The sequence below is a fragment of the Rhinichthys klamathensis genome, unplaced genomic scaffold, assembly GCF_029890125.1.
Source record: "Rhinichthys klamathensis goyatoka isolate OS25496 unplaced genomic scaffold, OSU_Roscu_1.1 h1tg000341l_1, whole genome shotgun sequence".
Taxonomy (NCBI): Eukaryota; Metazoa; Chordata; class Actinopteri; order Cypriniformes; family Leuciscidae; genus Rhinichthys; species Rhinichthys klamathensis.
This window is the reverse complement of record NW_026606855.1, coordinates 192,327-214,362: the sequence shown is the minus strand read 5'-3', so window position 1 is coordinate 214,362 and position 22,036 is coordinate 192,327. Positions and strand designations below refer to the sequence as shown.

At 41.6% G+C, this 22,036-nt stretch overlaps 1 protein-coding gene across 1 annotated transcript; it reads left to right on the top strand.

Annotated features, from left to right (window-relative positions):
• Window positions 1-18,414: 18,414 nt before the first annotated feature.
• Window positions 18,415-21,539, top strand: LOC130106510 (sialic acid synthase-like). The gene is made up of 6 exons (XM_056272659.1): window positions 18,415-18,670; window positions 19,316-19,531; window positions 19,648-19,747; window positions 20,216-20,370; window positions 20,993-21,259; window positions 21,346-21,539. Exons 1-6 carry the CDS (start codon window positions 18,539-18,541, stop codon window positions 21,532-21,534), a joined length of 1,059 nt encoding a protein of 352 aa, XP_056128634.1. The 5' UTR covers window positions 18,415-18,538; the 3' UTR covers window positions 21,535-21,539.
• The last annotated feature ends 497 nt before the right edge of the window (window positions 21,540-22,036 follow it).

Here is a 22,036-nt window from a genome sequence, read left to right as displayed (position 1 = left end):
ACGCAGCATAATAAACAGGCTGCGATGTCAAGATTGCAATGCTGGAGTGTGTGTGTGCGCGCGCGAGAGAGAGATAGAGAGAGAGAGTGTGTGTGTGTGTATGTGTGTGAGAGAGAGAGGGGGGAGGCGCGGGCGCGATCGAACTAGGTGTGTGTGTGTGTGTGTGTGTGTGTGTGTGTGTGTGAGAGAGAGAGAGTGTGTGTGATTTTGGTTGGGTGACAGTTGTAGGTTACAGTTTGACAAGATTTTAGAGTGTGACAAAGGGACAATGTTGTATTTTATTGCGAGTGTACACAAATATACACACTTTGCAGTTTGAACTTTGCGCACACACTCCAGCATTGCAATCTTGACGTCGCAGCCTGTTTATTATGCTGCCTTCACATCAAACGCGAATAGAGCGAAATGTACCGCTATTTAGAGTTTTGTTCATTTTTATACCGTGTATTCTCCGTGTAAATTCGTGCACCGAACCGTGACGCCCGTAGGCTACCGTTTCGGTTCAATAGGAATACATGTACCGTTCCAGTACCCCTATACAATGCTGTCATTAAGTTGAAGTTATCACATTATAAAGTACAGTCCTCGCTCCAGACCATGACCTGCTCACTCGCTCTGTTCGGTTTCATTACAGTGTGCTCCTTAGCACTGGAGCGCCCTCTGCTGTCCATAAGGTGCATCTGCACCTGCCATTTCAAACCAAGCCTCCAGTATTTGGGCCACGCCTCCTTATTTGCATACACTCCTCAATCCTCAACCCTCAAATGCCCAATCCTAAATGGCTAAATCATTAAATGCCCAATCCTAAATCCCTAAATGCCCAATCCTAAATCCTAAATGACCAAATGCCCAATCCTAAATACGAAATGCCCTATCCTAAATACCAAATGCCCAATCCTAAATACCAAATTCATTTTCGACTTAGACTTTTAGTTTCAAACTTAGACTTTTGGTTTTCGTTTAAGACTTTTAGTTTTAGACTTTTAGTTTTCAATCTGACCCAATAATCCCTCCATACATTCAAGACAATTTGATCAATTCTAAATTCCCTAAATTCTAATTGAATTCTCTGCACTGTTCATCTTTTGTGGACAATGGGGAATGCAAAAGCAGGTTGAGCAAAAACGTCTTAGGGTGTTTTCACACTTAGATCGTTTTCTTTGTCCCAAAACCAACGCATTCTCATCCCAAGGCGTCATATACTGACGCTTTTGCCAAAGCGTCTACATCCGACGCACACGGCACCCTTTAGCGTCAATATAACACGCTTCGGTTATGGGTAGGTTTAGGTCTTGGGTAGTGTTAGGGTTAGACCACTAGGAGGCGCCATATATCTGCGTCTCATATTGACGCTAAAGGGTGCCATGTGCGTTGGATATAGACGCTTTGGCAAAAGCGTCAGTATATGACGCCTTGGGATGAGAACGGGCTGCCCAAAACAGGGAATTAATTTGTAACAATGTTGCATTTTCTTCCTGGTTTGGTTCACTTTTACAAGGCAACATTTTAAAGCGTGTGAGAACATTTTGTGCGTACCCACTAGTTCCCATTTTATGTGTACCCAAAAGCTCATATCAGCCAAATTATGTTTATATTTCAATGTAACGTATGTTTCTGTGATGGTTATGGTTTAGGAGTAGGCCATAAAACAATGGAAGGCTATAAGATGTTCTCACTAGTCAAATAAACGTATGTGTGTGTGTGTGTGTGTGTGTGTGTGTGTGTGTGTGTGTGTGTGTGTGTGTGTGTGTGTGTGTGTGTGTGTGTGTGTGTGTGTGTCTGACCATTGGTGGCAATTGTTCTACGATCAACTTAGGCTTACGATGCTTTTGGGAAATGAGCTCAGAACAAGTCGAGGGAATAGCATGAGTTTAAGTAAGAATTATTGAGAGTTGCTTTCACAGACAGCAACATAGTGTCGTCGGCCCAGATCCGGCCCCCATCTGGGCCGTGTGGAATCCACGTATACCAGATCTGGGCAGAGACTATGTTGCTGTCTGGATTCCAACCCGGTTCCCAGAGGTACACGACATGCAAATGTTCTACTTCTAATCAAACACACTTGATTTATCTTCTCAAAATAAGGGAAACATTGGATATTTGTACTGTTGCTGTGTCACCAAGAACAGGGTAAGCAAACACTGCAAGCTAAAAATGGCTGCCCACTGTTCCGGATGTGTGTGCCCATTGTTTGCAGTGTGTGTGTGTGTGTGTGTGTGTGTGTGTGTGTGTGTTCACTACTCACTGCGCCTAATGTGTGTGCACTCACTTGGATGGGTTAAATGCAGAGAATAATTTCTGAATAGTTACCACACTTGGCCTTCACATGTCACTGTTATGAGTACTGTGAAATAAAAGTATCAAAGAAACTGAAACTTAATAAAAACCATTCAATTTAGAATACCTAACTCAATTCTCTTACATTTTAAACAGAAACCCTTTTAAATTCCAAAAATAACAGATCTCCCCCTATTGATCTTGTGCAAAAAATATAATATAAATAAATAACACGTCATTTCAAAATTTTTACTCTCCTTACAGAGTTTTAAACAATGCATGCTGGGAACTTGAAATCTGTTTTTGAGTTATACTTAACATAATCAGTTACTGAGTTTACAGCTTATGATATCACCATACTTCCCCAGTTGATTGATTGCATTAGGAATTGCAAAAAAAAAAATTGTAATACAAGTTTTCTGAAATGTTAAGTTTAATGCAGATGCACATCATTTGCACTAATTTGCATATTTTCCAAAACAGAAATCTGAATGTTGGATAAAGCCAGGTTCAAAATTTTGTGGATACTAGAGTTGAAGGTTTTTACAGAAGGTATATTTATATCTCTTTTGATATCAGCCCGTAAAGGGAAAACAAACATGTTTTAATGAATAAAATGTTTAAAATCGAACAAATGATATATGAACAAACTCCTCTGGAAATAAAAATGCAAAATAGAGAAATAGGAGTAAAAATGTATGTAAGTGGTGCTGAAGTGGATTTATGGCTCAGTGCAAAAGATATGTACGGCTTTTTTTTAAAGACATGTACACAGTAAAAAGAAAAAAAAGCAACTACAAAATCTTTTGAGTTTCAAATACTACTACATAAAAACATTTTTGCCTGTAGTGTTTTGCCTTAAGTGTATGAACGTTCATTATAGCCTTTACAAGGCCACTGCTGAGACCACAGGTGTTCTGCCTTGAACAATTAAAAAAAAAAGAAAAAAGGGACCAGTCACACAGACTGACACCAGGTCTGCCTGCTGGCCCCATGCTGAGCGCAGTGGTTTTAAGTATCAAGGCCACTCTCAGACCGCACTACGCTGATATCACCAGGTGCTTGCTGCTTTAAATTAAACACCACATCCATCCACCCCCTGCCACCCTAACTGCCCAGAAACCCATAACACCACAACCTTCCTGTACCAGCTCTTTTAGACTGCTACTAAGCCATATCGCTCTTATTATGAAGCAAACACATTTGATACAAGAATAGATCACAATGGTTAAGTAGACATTACAAAACAATTTAGTCTAGGCTACGTTCAGAATGTCAGCCCAAATCCGATTTTTGTGCATATCCGATTGAAATTCGATCAGAATAGCTAATGTGAACAGCAAAAAAATCACATGAAATGCGATTTTTACAAATCCGTTTCAAGCTGCCTCAATAATTTTAGATCAGATTCCAATCAGATACACAAATAATCGGATTTGGACTGACAGTCTGAACGTAGCCTAATTAAGACGTTGCTACTTTAATGAGCGAGCTATACATTGTAAATGGCAACGGTAATCCAAATCAATTTGTACAATTAATTATTTAATATGGTCCGACATCTTCAATATCAACTGATACAATAAATCAAATTTAAAAAATAAAATTACCGATATGGTACTGTTATTTTATGCACCTCTTTAAAGCACAACCACTACAGCCATACTCATGCTGATATGCAAATTTTTTTAAACATTCCACAAAGAGCACTGAATTTTTATGGTGTGTCAAATTAAAATTGTCCAACTTTTAGGAAACATGTCCTGCCGTTTGTGCCATTCTGTTTTCGAACACATCTTGCCTAAACACTCCCAAATGCATCCGATCAGAGTCAGCCTGGTGAACCAGCCTAATTATTCAGTTTCCTTACTCAACTAGCCATTCAGGTAACCACCATCTGGGTAATAAAAAATAAAAAAATAGTTTTGCACACTTCTATTCCAACCCTCTCCAGCTTCAGGTCCACAACCTGACAACAAGTCTTTAAAACAGGGCTTAACACTAGTGGATGTCTTCAGTTGACTGAAATGATGCATTTTCTCGAAGCCATGCAGCACCTTCTTATTCTCAAGATGACAAAGTGTGTGTTTCAGTGTGGTTCTGTGTAGATGTGAAAGGGATGGGCCACTAACAGTTGTGACCACAGATGCTACTCTCTGTCTCACATTGAGGGCCCTATCTTGCACCCAGCGCAATTGACTTTGTACACCGACGCATATCATTCGTATTTTGCACCCGTGCAAAGCGGACTTTTCCCTCCACAGACGCACGCCGGCAAACTAGGGAATGAACTTGCGCTCCCTGGGCGGTTCAGCGCAAAAAAGGAGGCGTGTTCCGGCGCTAACAATCCCTGGTGCTATTTTGCAGTTCCAGAAAACAATTGCGCCAGTGACCAGAAAAAACCTAGTCTAAAGTCAGTGGCGTGTTGCGCGTACATTCAGATGCTATTTTGAGCGCGCATGCTTGGCCACAATACAGAGTGTGAACAACGCGCATACACTGTAGATGATTCTCTCATCTACACAGATGCATTTTACTTTTTGCAAATGATACATTATTATAAGGAAAAATATTAAAACACGAGGGAATTCATTGTTGTGTCCATGACGATGGGAAAAATAGGCATAGCCTAAAGCTTACACATTTACCCCCAAATTATTATATGCATGTTTAACCGAAGCTAATTTGGCTGGGTTTGTCCCATCCCCAATGTCACTTCTCTTTCTTTTACGGCCCTGACGAGAACATCGATCTCCTCGGCTGTGAACCGATTCTGAAGCGCGTCTGTGCGCCGTTACTGTGCGTTCACACCGGACGCAAATAGCGCATCAAATTCGCATCTATCGCGTCTAGTTTGACGCTTGACCACTTTGTGTTAATTCGCGTGTCAATGGCGAAATTGACGCGCGTAAAAACAAAAGTTTGAAGCGAAATTTACGCGCGTCAGAGGCGAAATCCGGAGGCGAAAGTTTCGAAACCCGTTGGCGGCCATCTTTTTAGATGTTTATCGAACATTAGCATTAGCATTATTCGAGAGAGTCACCGCTCGTATATGCTCTGGAGAGCAGAAACAGCTGCGTAGGGGCATCGTCGCTGTACTCGGGTCCACCAGAGCCTCCGGAGGGTTTCAGGAGTTTCACAATTTGCTCCAGGAGCTAGGTTTGGTGGACCTAATGGTGAGGACGCTGACGAGGACAGCGTAGGCCGTATAAGCCCTCGGCCTCGAGTGGTCTATGCCTGTCGAGCCCGCGCTCTACAGCCCGGCGCGAGGTTTACCTTCGCCCGCATCCACCTAATCTGTAATTTATTTTTGTTTTGATAATAAATGAAGCCAGCCTCCAAAAGTGATTAATCTGTCCTGTGATTTTTTTCTCTCTCTCACACATCACTGTCCAGACACGAACTTATATGTTGGTTGTCTTTACATTATAATAATATTTCATATAATCTAGAAATGGAATAAATAGCATTCAATACAAAATGAATATGTCTCATTTATTGAAATCAAGTTTTATGTGATAAAATATTTGCTTTGTTGTGCATTAGAACCACAGTCATATATTACAAAATAATTTATTGAAGCATCCAGATACTTCACCACGTGACAGCAGCAAGCAGCTAGGCTCCTGATTGGTTAACGCGGCGCGAATTGACGCAGAAGTTCAGATTTTTCAACTCGGGCGGCAGACGCGAATTCGCGTCAAACGCGTGAATGCACAAATAGCACTAACTAAATCATTCGCGCGTAACGCGCTTAACGCGCCAGACGCTCAATTCGCCCTATTCGCGCGAACTTGACGCGCGAATGAGGCGTATTCACGTCTACCGCGCCGCGCTCTACGCCTCATTCGCGCCGCAGGAATTTTTTACGCGCGTAACGCGTCTTTGTATTGACTTAACATTGAAATCACTCGCGCCTGACGCGCTATTCGCGTCCGGTGTGAACGCACCATTATAATAGGATTGCGCCATGGAACAAGCGCACCTCGTTCATCATGCTCTTAAAGGGAATGTGATATGACGCTCTTATTGGTTTGTTTCCCGTTACGCCCAAACCACACCTATGAATAATGAAGCTACTTCAGACCAACCCCTTTTAGATTTGCGTCGAGCGCAAGAGTCATTTATCCCGCCGGTTAAATAGCAACAGTGTCGAGATCCGCCCACAAAGTTACTTGCGCTATGCGCTTGACACTTGCGTTTTAGATCGTTAAAATATGAAGGTAAAAGAGTAGCAATACTCGAGAGCACGTAGATGTGAATTTGAGAACTTGTACAATAAATATTCGTACTTGTATGTGAACATTTCTCGGTACCTGGAAGCCTGGCTAGAAGCGCTTCCGGGTCAGTCTCGATGGCTCATCCGCACCATTCGGTTCGGCTATGCAATTCAGTTTGCACGCCGGCCTCCCAGGTTCAGGGGCATCCACTTCACCCGTGTGCGGTCAGTGGATGCCCCTGTCCTGCGGAAAGAGATCGATGTCCTGCTGGCGAAGGACGCGATCGAGCCGGTCCCTCCTGCCGAGATGAGGTCTGGGTTTTACAGCCCCTACTTCATTGTACCTAAGAAAGGCGGTGGGTTACGACCAATCCTGGACCTGCGAGTTTTGAATCGGGCCCTGCACAAACTTCCGTTCAAAATGCTCACGCAGAAGCGCATTTTCGAATGCATCCGTCCCCAGGATTGGTTTGCAGCGATCGACCTGACGGACGCGTACTCTCACGTCTCGATTCTTCCTCGACACAGACCATTTCTACGGTTTGCTTTCGAGGGTCGAGCGTATCAGTACAAAGTCCTACCCTTCGGACTAGCCCTGTCGCCCCGCATCTTCACGAAAGTCGCGGAGGCGGCCATTGTTCCCATGAGAGAACAAGGCGTTCGCATTCTCAACTATCTCGACGACTGGCTCATTCTGGCTCACTCGCGAGATGTGTTGTGCGATCACAGGGACATGGTGCTCCAGCACCTCAGCCGGTTGGGGCTTCAGGTCAACTGGGACAAGAGCAAACTCTGCCCCATGCAGAGGATCTCTTATCTCGGTATGGAGTTGGACTCGGTCGCCCAGACCGCGCGCCTCACGGAGGAGCACGTCCAGTCAGTGCTCACCTGCCTCAGGTCTTTTCGAGGCAGGACAGCGGTTCCACTGAAACAATTTCAGAGGCTCCTGGGGCATATGGCAGCCGCAGCCGCAGTAACGCCGCTCGGCCTGTTACACATGAGACCGCTTCAACGCTGGCTTCACGATCGAGTCCCGAGATGGGCGTGGCAGAGCGGCACGTTCCGGGTCAACATTACCCCGCACTGTCGCCAAACCTTCGGTCCTTGGTCGGACCCTGCGTTTCTACAGGCCGGAGTGTCCTTAGTCCAGGTGTCCAGGCACGCTGTGGTTTTCACAGATGCCTCTGCCAACGGATGGGGGGCCACGTACAACGGGCATGCAGTTTCAGGTCTGTGGACGGGGCCTCAACTGCATTGGCACATCAACTGCCTAGAGTTGCAAGCAGTACGCTTGGCTTTGTGCCGCCTCAAGGGGCTCCTTCTGCACAAAGATGTACTGGTCCGTACGGACAGCACTGCGACCGTTGCGTACATCAACCATCAAGGTGGTCTACGCTCCCGTCGTATGTCGCGACTCGCCCGCCATCTCCTCCTATGGAGTCAGAAGCATCTGAGGCGCTTCGGGCCATTCACATCCCGGGTGTGCTCAACCGTGCAGCCGACGAGCTCTCACGGCAGCCGCCTCTTCCGGGAGAATGGCGACTCCATCCCCAGGCGGTCCAGCTGATTTGGGGAATCTTCGGAGCCGCTCAGATAGATCTGTTTGCCTCTCCGGCAAACAGCAAACTGCCTTGCCTCTACGAGGCGCCTCTATGCGTTGAAGTGGAACCTGTTCGTCGAATGGTGCTCCTCCCGTTAGGAGGACCCCCGAACTTGCTCGGTCAGAGTTGTGCTTTCCTTCCTGCAAGATGGGTTGGAGCGAAGGCTGTCTCCCTCTACCCTCAAAGTGTATGTCGCCGCAGTAGCCGCACATCACGATGCAGTAGAAGGTAAGTCTTTGGGAAAGCACGACCTGATCCTCAGATTCCTTAAGGGTGCTAGGAGGTTGAATCCACCTCGTGTTTTGCACTCTGTACCCTCTTGGGACCTAGCTCTGGTACTTAGAGCTCTTCAGAGTCCTCCCTTTGAGCCCCTGTCGACAGTAGAGCTGAATATCCTGTCCATTAAGACAGCGCTCCTGTTAGCATTGGCTTCTTTCAAGAGGGTCGGGGATCTGCATGCTTTTTCGGTCGACGAATCGTGCCTGGAGTTCGGGCCGGCTTTTTCTCACGTTGTATTGAGACCCCGGCTTGGATATGTGCCCAAGGTTCCTACCACTCCCTTCGCGGACCAGGTAGTGAACCTCTAAGCGCTGCCCCTGGAGGAGGCAGACCCAGCCCTAGCTTTTCTCTGTCCCGTCCGTGCTCTGCGGGTTTATATCGACAGAACGCAAAGCTTCAGAACCTCAGATCAGCTCTTTGTCTGTTACGGAGGCCAGCAGAAGGGGAAGGCCGTCTCCAAGCAGAGGTTAGCCCACTGGCTAGTGGATGCTATCACCAGAGCGTATGAGTCTCTAGGTGAGCCTTGTCCTCCCAGGTTGCGCGCTCACTCTACTAGAGGTGTTGCCGCTTCCTGGGCTTTGGCTCAAGGCGCCTCGCTGACAGACATCTGTAGAGCTGCGGGCTGGGCGACACCTAACACGTTCGCTAGATTTTATAGCCTCCGTGTTGTACCAGTTTCCTCCCGTGTACTTGCTACGGCCAGTAGCGCGAGGAATTAGGTATGTCGGCTTGCTACGCCATTCCCGCCCCAGGGGCCGGATACGTGCGTCTTTTTTGCTCCGTTGGTTCCCCAACAAACGGTTAACCTCGTGAGTTCCTCCATCACCCCTCCGGCGCCAGGCAAGGCGGATCGCCCGGCGCCAGGTCTACTACATCTCGTGTGAGTTGTTATTAGACTGGGTGGCCTTACAGTGGTCCCTTCGGTGACCCATTTTTTCCACGTTCCAGCTACCCTCCGGGTTAGCTCCGTGTCTTCCCCTCGACTGACCCGTTCTGTCATCCTTGCTGAGTACGCTCCCACCCCTCGGGCTGGGACTACCTCAAGGACTGCCGTATGTTTCACTACCCTACGGGTTGGTACATACGTGTATTCCAGTGCCTCCCTTCGGGCGGGCAGGGGCTCCGCAGCGTCCCCTCCTACGGGGCACGCTTCCCCAGTGTTATCCAAAGTCCACTGAGCGGGTCTTGCGGAACAGCAGTGTGACTCTTCCTAGCTAGCTCCCGCCATAAAGAAACTAAGAAACTGCTTAGGCGGGTAGCTAGGCTGGGCGCTGGAAGGGGCCAGCACCATGGCGTTTTATTAGGGATCCCAATTCGTTGGAAACTCCTCCGACGAGATGTAGGAGTTCCCTAACGAAAGGGAACGTCTCGGTTACGTATGGTAACCCTCGTTCCCTGAGTAGGGAACGGAGACGTCTCGTCCCGTCGCCATGCGTGCTGTACCCTCGCGGAGGACTGGACTCCGTTCGGCTCCTCAGCGTAAAGCATTTTGTCTATGCGCTTGCTTCCGCTTTATACCCGCACTGACAGGCGGGGCGCGGAATGCAAGTCTTGCATGCCAATGTTCATTGGCTCGTTTTAATTCACTCGAAGGCAATTGGTCTCCCTAGCGTGATCCCAATTCGTTGGAAACTCCTCCGACGAGACGTCTCCGTTCCCTACTCAGGGAACGAGGGTTACCATACGTAACCGAGACGTTTGTGTCTGTCGTTGTATTTCTGTGAATGGCATTTTACACATTTGTGACTGCTTGTCTGCAGCTTCAGATTCAGAATACAGGTTTGTGACTATTGTCTGCGAGTGCAAATCTCAGCGTTCAAGTTCAGATTTTTATTTTACAGGTTTTCACATCAGAGCTGTGAGTGGTAATGTTCGCGTACACGTACGAATATCTATTGTACAAGTTCTCAAATTCACATCTTCGTGCTCTCGAGTTTTGCTACTAATTTACCTTCAAAGTTAAAATAGGGCCCTGAATGTTCTTTCTGAAAACAGCACGGACTCAGCAGACACCTATAAGACCAGTTACACATGCTGCTTCTGACTGTTTTGTATCATGATGTTGCCGCACTGTGTATTTGGTTTATGTATATTTGCATTGTTATATATTTTTAACAGTTTCTGATATTTTTGCGAGCTAATTAAAGTATTTTAAATTGATCATGTTATGACCAAAAATTCTATTTTAAATAACATTTTATATGTTATGACCGGGTGGATTTCAACAGTGGCGGGTAACGCAGTCACTCCAACTAGCCACTGGCGGGTGGAATTTTGTAACACATACATTTTCAATTGTAGTCTTTTAAAAAGCATTTGAAATAAACTAAGTGCAATGTATGAATGAATGAATGCAATGTATGCATTTTTAAAATACATTCAAAATATACACACGACACCAGCTGCGCTTTCTCAACCTCTCAACTCTCCGACAGTGAGTTGACACAAACCTGCCTCCCCTCACTCACTTGTATCATTTGCTTCGGATGAATATTGTTGGTGTTACAGGGCTTGCATTTTGGTGTGGGAATGCGAGTATTGTGTATAATTTGACTCATTCCCTCAGATTTTGTGCTCACAGTAATATTTGATTGAATTGAACTTGTTTCATTGAATAAAATTGACTGGTTTAACAGTTTAGTCTTGGCTGGACAGACATTTTTAGGGCATTAAAATATAATAGTATCAGTTCCAGTGGTTGAATTAGGGCTGCGATGATCACTGTGAGTACCGGGTCACTGGCGGTGACCACATGTCCATTTGCGTGCAAATATTGCTGCTTTAAGTGCCTATAATACATGTGTAAGGTACAGTTTTGTTTTCAAAAGTAGTAATAGCTTACCAAATGTTATATCGTTAAAATGGAAACGAGATAAAATTGGCCCATAAAATTGGATGAAGACATAGCCTATGTGGACCTTGTAATGTTGACGTTGAAAGTAGTCACAATAAAAGTCAAATTTGTATAACAGATGTTTGCGCTTATCACATCCCTGTCACACTATCCACCATAAAATACGGTTTGTGGTGGATGGACTTTGGAATCTTTAATGATTCTGTGGTCATTAAAAACCCCAGGATGTCCTTCGGAAAAAGAGTAGGGGTGTAACCCCGGCATCCAGGCCAAGTTTGCCCATTGGCCTCTGTCCATCATGGCCTCCTAATCATAAAGAATTGCTATGAGACCAGTGAATAATCAAGATGAATAAAGTTAATATAATAAATAACCAAATTTGAAGCAGTCTCTAGAGTGATCATTGTAGTTGCCACACCTGTGGTGCCCGCAAGGGAAGGGTTGTCTGTCCTTCTGTCTTTAGATCATCAGTCTGTTGAAGCTGCTTGGCCGTCGCTCTACATGTGTCGTCAGCCTGTCACTCAAAGGCCTGGGGCCGGCTTCACAAAGCTATTTTAGACCGGTCTATAGACTCTGTTACCTTGGCAACCAGCAGTAACAATCAGTTACTTTACAAACAGCTGAAAGATAAGGGAAAATGGCTCATAATTTATGGTTTGCTGACGACGTTATGGAGAGAGAGCTTGGAAAGGGTTTTAAAGGGGCCACAGTAACCTACTAGTACCATGTTTTTGTATCTTTTCTGTACGTCTTTAACGCTCCGCTCAACGGTCGGATTAACGCTGTTAACTGTCGTAGCAATCTTTTTCCAAATGAAACATTTCTTCTTGTTACTACATTCTCCGCTAAATTTCCTAAGTAAAATGTCCTTGTGACTGTTATACTCCTCCAACAAACACATATTTTCCGCTGGGGTAAACTGCAATGAGCAGTTGAATGCGCTATGTTTTTTGTTTTGAAAAGTGTCTTATTTTACCCATAATGCATTGCAGTGTAGTCCTACTTTAAGATAGTCAGAGTCTTGAGTGCTTTGTGCAACGGTCTGATTTAGATGTCTATCTGAAGTCTGACTATATACTATATCTAAGAAGTAAATAAAAATATTTTTTAATCACAGAAGATTTGTTTGAAATGTTTTCAACAAGAATTATTATCATTAGGTACACTGTTAAAGGGTTAGTTCACCCAAAAATGAAATTTCTGTCAGTAATTACTCTCCCTCATGTTGTTCCAACCCCGTAAGACTTTCGTTCATCTTCGGAACACGAATTAAGATATTTTTGATGAAATCTGAGAGCTGGATCACTCCTCCATACTAGTCCATAGGCTTCTTCAGGGATTGAACTTGCCGGCCTCGAAAAGTTATTAAAGACATCGTTAAAATAGTCCAAGTGACTACAGTGGCTCAATCTTAAGTTTATCAAGCGACGAGAATACTTTTTGTGCGCAAAACCAAACAAAAATAACGACTTTATTTCAACTATTCATTTCCTTCTCTTTGGGCCTCGAGTCAGTTAACGTAGTGTGATTCCCAACGCTATCTCACGACCAATTCGTCCGAATTTGACGAGTGATTAAAAGATGGCTAATTCGTGCGAATTCGTACGACCTCATTCGTACGAATTTGTACGATTTGTCTAAACCCACGTGATGGGTAGGTTTAGGGGCGGGGTCAGGGGTAGGTCATTCGTACGAATTCATACGAATTGGGCAACTCGTCAAATATGTACGTTTTAGCAAAAATCTTACTAATTCGTACGAGTGAGGTCGTACGAATTGTTACAAATTAGCCATCTTTTAATCACTCGTCAAATTCGGACGAATTGGTCGTGAGATCGGGTTGGTGATTTCGTAGAGCTACGTCACACGTAGGCTCACTATTGGCCGACGCTGGTCATGTGCGTGATGCGTGTGACGTACAACAACAGAAGCTTACGCTATTACACTAGTGAACTGACTCGAGGCCCAAAATATCTTAATTCGTGTTCCGAAGATGAACGAAGGTCTTACGGGGTTGGAACAACATGAGGGTGAGTAATTACTGACATAATTTTCATTTTTGGGTGAACTATCCCTTTAACTAATAGAAAAGTAAAATTTATATTTGCTGTAGGTATATTGCATAAATTCATCTGTTTTATTTTTACTGTAGGAAAACCATAAATTAACAAAAAAAAATCATCTTTTAATTACGGAACAAAGTCCGGGTAATGAGCTGCTAGTACATTTTCTGTTATTTTACGGATTTATTTAATATTTACGTTTTTTTTACTGTAGTTATATCATTAAATGACAGAAAGTGTCCTGTTTTTTTACTAAAGATACACCATTAAATGACAGAAAGTGTCCTGTTTTTTTACTATAGATACACCATTAAATGACAGAAAGTGTCCTGTTTTTTACTATAGATACACCATTAAATGACAGAAAGTGTCCTGTTTTTTTTACTATAGATACACCATTAAATGACAGAAAGTGTCCTGTTTTTTACTATAGATACACCATTAAATGCCAGAAAGTGTCCTGTTTTTTTACTATAAATACACCATTACATTAAATGACAGAAAGTGTCCTGTTTTTTCTATAGATACACCATTAAATGACAGAAAGTGTCCTGTTTTTTTACTATAGATACACCATTAAATGACAGAAAGTGTCCTGTTTTTTTACTATAAATACACCATTACATTAAATGACAGAATGTGTCCTGTTTTTTACTATAGATACACCATTAAATGACAGAAAGTGTCCTGTTTTTTTTAACCATAGATACACCATTAAATGACAGAAAGTGTCATGTTTTTTACTATAGATACACCATTAAATGACAGAAAGTGTCCTGTTTTTTACTATAGATACACCATTAAATGACAGAAAGTGTCCTGTTTTTTTTACTATAGATACACCATTAAATGACACAAAGTGTCCTGTTTTTTACTATAGATACACCATTAAATGACACAAAGTGTCCTGTTTTTTACTATAGATACACCATTAATTGACAGAAAGTGTCCTGTTTTTTACTATAGATACACCATTAAATGACACAAAGTGTCCTGTTTTTTACTATAGATACACCATTAAATGACACAAAGTGTCCTGTTTTTTACTATAGATACACCATTAAATGACAGAAAGTGTCCTGTTTTTACTATAGATACACCATTAAATGACACAACGTGTCCTGTTTTTTACTATAGATACACCATTAAATGACAGAAAGTTGTAGAGTCGAATATAGGCTCTATTGTTTCTCTGCCTCTTCTCAGTTTGGACTTTTGATAGATCCTGCCACAGTTTTGCATCTCAGGATTTTCTCTTTGCCCTCAGGAAAAGTCTCAAGTGAAAGTTTCACCTTTTCCAGCATTAAATCAGTCTTTCTCCATGCTGAGCTTTCAGAAAAAGTCAACTTCAGGAAGGTAGCTGAAAGCCCACTCTCTCTTCTTCTCTCTGCTGTCGTGTCTTTGCCCTTTCCCCACTTGTTGCTTCCATTCGTCAGCACACTTTCATTGAAGCCATCTGAAATTTGAACACTCAGAGATCCGTATGAATCAAATCGAACTTTTATAAATACTAGTTCCAATTGTGCCTGAGCTATAAGCTCTTTATCTAAATTCCACTTTTTGACCATCTTTTTCACTAATTCTTTTATATAAAAAATCTCACTGGTTGACAACAGCAGTTCCCCCATTCTCTTTTTAGTAAAGCAAGTTCTTTGTTGCAGGAAAAAGCAAGCTATTTCTGTTTTACAATATCAGCAATAATCTAATTTATGATTATCTGAGTATAATTGAATAATTTCCCCTATATCATAAAATCAGACTTCTTCTATATTTGCATGCTGGGTTCAAAATAATAGCATGGTGAATAAAATTTTCCTCAACCAACATCAAGGAATTCCTCTTTTTTTTTTTATTGAATCAAAAATTCCCATTAACTAAGATTCTAAGATTGCTGTAAATTATTTATGACTGTTGGAACTTGGTCACCCAATTTTGCTCACCTTCAGCACACTGCACAAGTGATCTTAACACAAACTTAATGATCTGCAATGGAATAATTGTTTTCCATTCTGCATGTCCTCAGATATAAAATATAATATATTAAGCACGTGCAATCTTATATATATTTGTCTATTAATATATATCATTACATTTATTGATTGAATATATATTTTATTATTTTAACTTATTTCATACTACAATAATCTGCAAAGTTACTATCTTGAAACAATTGTTTTCCTTTACCGTTCACACATTCTTTGTCCCTTTCAAGTGACCAGGGTTGGGGATCACTATTTTTAACCGCGGGCACAGTCGAGCAAGACACAGGAACACACACACACACACACATATAGAGTCTCCATTTAGACCTCTGCGTTTCTCTTCCTCAACACATCAGTGTGGTATAGGACTCTACCCGAGCAAACCTGCACTAAAACTTTATTAACTTTATCTGTGCGCATGCCTTTTGCTTATCATCCGTCAAGGCCCTCTTGACAAGCAAACACAGATCAATAACTGATGTCCTTATCAGTAAATACAAATCCTCTGTGTGAATTCTTTTGCTTATCATCCTTCGAGGCCCTCATGATAAGCAAACACGGATCCTTGTGTATACAAAACCCATAGCGCCAAATCAGCAGCATTCATACAATCCACATCAGATTACATAAACACTGGAAAACACTAAATTACAAATTACTTGATATCATCAAAGACAATGCATGCAATTATTTCTGGAAACAAAATAATCTGAATCTTTTATTTTTTTTTAGTTCTTTAAATTTGAAGAAGCTTTTCTTACCACTTCCGGGCAACCGGTGACCAACACAAACTTTAAGCGAAAGCAAAAACTGCTCACCTCAAAGTACATTGGCCACTGTTGCTTGTGCCGGTCACCAGTGGTGCCCTTCGTGGTTCCTTCTGCTCCTAAGCAAAGTCCCATCTGGGGTGCCATTTGTAGTGGTTTCTCTCTTTCGTGAAATCACTTCTCAGAGATCTTTGATGCCAGAAATATTAGACTTCATTCTACAAAAAGCCAAGCATCTTCTGCAGAAGGTTGCTCCAGATTTTTGCTCGGCTTACACATATATACCATACATCCTTTCCCAAAAATGGTAACATACCCTATAGATATTTGGGGTAAAGGTCTTGTACCATGTGACTTCTCAGAATAGAATTTTCTTTCGCAGGCGATTCCAGCCTTCCAAGCGTCAAACCAAAGTCACACACAGAGGAAATAATAGTGTACAAATATATAGCTAAATTACTTATTTTCTAAATAATAAAATCTTCAACATTACCCAAGTAACCCCGTAAACAAAGCAGCTGCGGTTACGTTCAGAGTGCCGCTATTCCACCGTCGGGCCGAACCGTCGGGTAATCATTTCATTCACACTAAAAAAACAGATGTATTCTGTCAAATTGATGAAAGCAGAACAAATAATCTAGGAGAGAATGTTGAAATGTCTGAAACAGAGGAAGTTCATCAGAGCAGTTTAAATCTAGCGGACTATGCTGCTACTTTTGCTGCCCGCATGTATGCTTCTGCTAATGTAACTTATACTGATGTCCAAAAAAGTATAACCTGCACAAAGGAAATCCTAGATCGTTCCTTAGGTCATTTCAAACACATTCTCATCCTTTGGCGTCATATAGGTGACGCCATATGACATTTCGTCGAAATCTTACGCACATGGCATCCTTTAGCGTCAATATAACACGCACTGTTATGGGTAGGTTTAGGTCTGGTGTCGGGTTACGGTTGTGATGCCTTGGGATCTGCGTCTCATATTGACGCTAAAGGATGCCATGTGCGGAAGATTTCGACGAAATGTCAAAAGCGTCACATGTATGACGCCTTGGGATGAGAACGGGCTGGTCATTTACAAGAAAAGATTACTTATATTTTAGAACAAGCTGAGAAAGTTTGGTCTTATTTTGAAAATAGTTTCAGACTTTGTTCTATTTGACATTGTATTTTACAGCATCTAACATATGAGTTTTATAATATTTGATCTGTTGTTATTTAAAGTGTTTTATATGATTCATGTTTTGAAATGCTTATTTTTTTATCAACAGTATTTTTTACAGTACCATGTTAAAACCAGAAAAAATGCTAAATAAACACAGCATGTGAACCGTATTCAATGCTTGAGTGTGATTTCATGATAACTGTACATATTGTATTCTGATCTAGCTTTTTCAATAATGTTTTATAATAAAATAGATCTATAACACACAGTTGTGTTAGATGTATACAAAAAAGACACATTAATGTGTTAACTAAAGTAACACATTTGTCTGTGTGTTTTCACAACACATATTCTGTGTTGTATTTTAACACAATATGTGTTGTCCCTGAGCACACTCGACATGTTGTATTGTTTTCAACACATTTGTTTTAAGAGTGAGAAAAGTGACAGATTCTGAGTTGCAACGTCACTTCATGGGTTCTACTTTAGTGGCTTCAGCAATTATCATTAAATGAAGATTGTCACATGCCTATTTACAGTTTAACTTTAAACTATTTACACGTTTAAAGTTTACAGAAAAAGTCACATGCCTATTTACAGTTTAAAGTATAGGACTAAATAATTATATGATTATTGAAAACAGTTTGAAGCAGCAATATTTAAACACATTTTTGTATTCTTCTAATAATGTCTCTTCATATCCTCTTAAACACATTTGAAAAATCCATTGCATTTGCATCGCAGCCCTAAAGTTTTTAATGTGCTCCTAAATTTTTCAACTTACGAGCACATGTGCTCCTTGGGAAAAAACTTAAGTAAGCGGCAAGCCCTGACTAACCCTTTGACTTTTTACTGGAAGGTTTCTAATCATTCTTTCATTTCTAATTTCTTCTCATATACTCTGATCTAATCTGATACAATGGCCATTGTTAAGCAATAAATTTACTAGGGCACATTTTTTATTGCACTTTGTCAAATACGTTTTTGTCCTGAAGTCACCTGTGGGCCTGTAAAGGTGCTGGTGTACGTGGCACTGCTAAATAGTTTGCTGGCTTTTGCTGCTAAATACATAATGGCCTTACGTGTTCAAAATTCAACGACATCTGAATTAATTCTTGGCTTCTTAACCCGGTTTAACATCTATATAAATGTATAAACATATATTTGAGATATGCGGATGGTTGGGGGCTGGCAATGGTTAGGGTGGAGCACATGAACGTCTTTAAATGGCAGCGTGACCTTCTTTCCGGCCCCTTTGCTTGATGCCAGAACGCTAGTGATCACATCTCCAGCCTCTTAATCATAAATCTGTTAAACAATTCGTTTATAAAATGTCTGCGGAGTTTGAACTTTGTCCTGGAAGAAAAATCGGGGGCTCCAACCCCTGTTTTATCATTGCTGAGATTGGACAGAACCATCAGGGAGACTTAGAAATCGCCAAACAAATGATCCGAATGGCCAAGGTAAAGTATAAAGTACTGCTTTATCAGATGTGAAGTCTGACACTGTGTTGATGTCAGTTCTTTTCATGGGGGTGGGGGGATGGGGGAGGGGGAAGTGAGATAGCCTATATAGATATCAACGTTAGCAAGAGCAGGGAAACCACAAAACCACAGTTTGCATATAGAAAAAAAATGACAAATTAATTAGAATTTGAGAAAATAGAGAAAAAAAGTTAATTTTTTTTCTTTATTAATTACTTATATATATATATATATATAAACAGAAGAATTGACCTGGAAACATCCCGAGGGCCATTCACACAGAACACGTTTTCCATTCCACTGAGCTACTTTCCCTTTGTTGTATAATTTAAACACGACGGACGTGTTTGACCATTTGCAGCATTTTTTAACTGCAAAAACGTGTTCTGTGCGAACCGGGCCAAAACCCCATCTGTTTAGTAACCATGGTAATTTCACTCCAGAAATATATATTTTTTCAAATATTGGGTCAATAACGAAGAGTGTACGTTTCTGTAATAGAGCTTTAATAATAATTTAATAATTTAAAAATCACATTAAATTAACTTTTAGATTTCTTATATAGTGAAACTCATTTTTGTTGTCAACAAATCCACTTCTACTTCCTACTTTAACTTCACACAGGACTGTGGAGCTGATTGTGCCAAGTTTCAAAAGAGCGAGATCGAACACAGATTCACCAAGCTCGCTCTGGAGCGTGCCTATACGTCCCCTCACGCCTGGGGCCCGACCTACGGGGCCCATAAACACCATCTGGAGTTCAGTCACCAGCAGTACAGAGAGCTGCAACAGTTCGCCAATGAAGTTGGCATCTTCTTTACTGCATCAGGGATGGATGAGGTGAACACATGAAAGAGGGTCTCACTGTTTATTATATATATCAAGAGAATATACACATTTTAAACCCAGTATACTGAAATGCATTTCATAACTTTTCCTCTCCCTACCCCAATCAGATGGCTGTAGAATTTCTTCATGAAATCAATGTGCCGTTTTTTAAAGTTGCCTCAGCTGACACCAACAATATCCCTTACCTGGAGAAAACCGCCAAAAAAGGTAAAACTCACTGACGTTGACACCCATTTCAAATGAAAAGTCCAGAAGCTGTTGTTACATAATCTCAAAAGTGTTGTTGCTGAAAACTCGTTCTGCTTTGACGGAGGTTTGTCAGATTCACTGCCAAGGTCACAATGTTCCTCTATTTACAAAATTTCAGACAGTGAGTACACATGAGAAAAGTACAAGCCCAACCGATAACTGAATCTGAGAAGCTTCTTTTGTGCGCTTGAAGTCAGTTATTCTGGAGTGCCTGAGAAATTATGTATTGACAGTGCTGATTGGCCAGAGAGCAGAGCCAATGAAACCTAGAAATCCTGGTGTGGATTTTCTGGAGTTTCATGTTGCTGGCTTTGAGTCTACAGATAATTTGTAATGTGTGTAATGTGATAATGACTAAAACTTTGACCTGATTTTCTCCCAGAAGCAGCCATGTCTTGAAGCTGATGTTTTGGTGTATTTGTGTAGGTCGCCCCATGGTGATTTCTAGTGGGATGCAGTCTATGGAGACCATGCGCTGTGTTTACCAAACCGTAAAGAAGCACAATCCCAATTTCACGCTCCTGCAGTGTACAAGCGCTTATCCGCTGCCATTAGAGCACGTCAACCTCAGCCTGATCCCTGTAAGACACAAATCACTTATTCTCATCTTCATAAATTACTGTAGAAAATATTCATTAACCAAGGGTTTTTTTTATTTCACCATGGATAGAAGGCAAGACAAATGTGCATGATGACGATTCATTCAATTATTTAATTTTTAACATTGAGTTGACTAAATTGTTTGTTTTAATTGTATAATTTAATTGTTTGTTTTGTTAAAATATATATTTAAAAAACTAATTCAAAATCTTTAAAAAAAAACAATAGTAGGCTATATCACTGACACTAAAACAAAACTGGTTCATTCATTGTTATATTTTGTTTAATTTTGGCAAAAAAATAATTGTAATGTTATGTCAGGATATTTTTGAGATATATATGATAGAATCATATATAAAGTGTTTGAACATTTGGTTAATTTTGCATTTCTCATCTAAATTGTTATTGTGATATAATAAAGTTAGATGCCATTTCAGTCAGAGAATTATTGACTGAAATGAATTAATATGAGATATTGACTAAATTTAGAGAAAATTTTCATCAAAAAAAAAAAAAAAACACTGTTCTGGAGTTTACACTCGTTCTACAACAAGATTTTTAGTGAGTAGTGTGAAGTCCGTCTGTTACCCTTTTCCTACACAGGAGTTCCAGAAGGAGTTTCCGGACATTCCCATCGGCTACTCCGGACACGAGGCGGGCATCCATGTGTCTGTGGCCGCTGTGGCACTCGGGGCAAAGGTCCTGGAGCGTCATGTGTCCCTGGATAAGAGCTGGAAAGGCAGTGACCACGCAGCATCACTGGAGCCGGCGGAGCTTGCGGAGCTGGTGAAAGCCATCAGGACGGTTGAGATGGCGATGGGTTCTCCGGTCAAACAGATGCTGCCCTGTGAAGCCTCCTGTCACAGCAAGGTCAGATAAAACGCTCATTCTGACAGATTATAAAACCAAAAAATGATCAAACGTCATTCAATCAATGGTTATGTTCTTTCTTGCAGTTGGGTAAGTCAGTGGTGGCCCGGAAACCATTGAAGAAGGGTGAGATATTAACTCTCGACATGCTGACAGTAAAAGTGGCCGAACCGCACGGCATGAGACCAGAGAACATCTTCAAACTGGTTGGCAAGAAAATCACTGTGGACCTGGAGGAAGATGCCACCATTACTGATGCCATGATAAAAGGCTGATGATATCTATCTATGCAATTTTTTTATTGCAGTCTTATTGTTTTGACATCAGAAATTAATGTAAATATGACATCTTGTATTGATTTTGCAAATGCCGAATGTCCTGTCATGCTCTAGGCTATGTTGTAAACTGTCTCACACACTATTGCTTTTGTCATTGTTGTGAACAAACACTTTGTCCAATAAAATGTCTCTCAATTGATTTCAGCTCAACTTATTGGTCTCTCAAGCTACGTTTCCCAAAAGCAAGATGTTTTTTTTTTATAATTGTTTATTCAATGATACAGGGCTGCCAACTTTTGAGTTTAGCGTGGCAAAGCGAGGGTTATAGGACGGGGCGGAGCACTAATGATACCCGTGCTCAAAGAACAGATTGCAATAATCAAGTTGATATTACTTTCCGACTACGCCACCTTGGTAATTTCACCTATAGAATTAAACGCGCCCTCTACAGGTTCTAATCACCATGCACATTTTTATGGCCTGTAATTCAGCATGTTTG

Excerpts from the sequence above, each read along its gene's own strand:
- LOC130106510 (XM_056272659.1), top strand. The coding sequence starts at position 18,539 with ATGTCTGCGGAGTTTGAACTTTGTCCTGGAAGAAAAATCGGGGGCTCC. Across the intron at positions 19,532-19,647 it reads CTGCATCAGGGATGGATGAG|ATGGCTGTAGAATTTCTTCA; the intron begins GTGAACACATGA and ends TACCCCAATCAG. Across the intron at positions 19,748-20,215 it reads GGAGAAAACCGCCAAAAAAG|GTCGCCCCATGGTGATTTCT; the intron begins GTAAAACTCACT and ends GTATTTGTGTAG.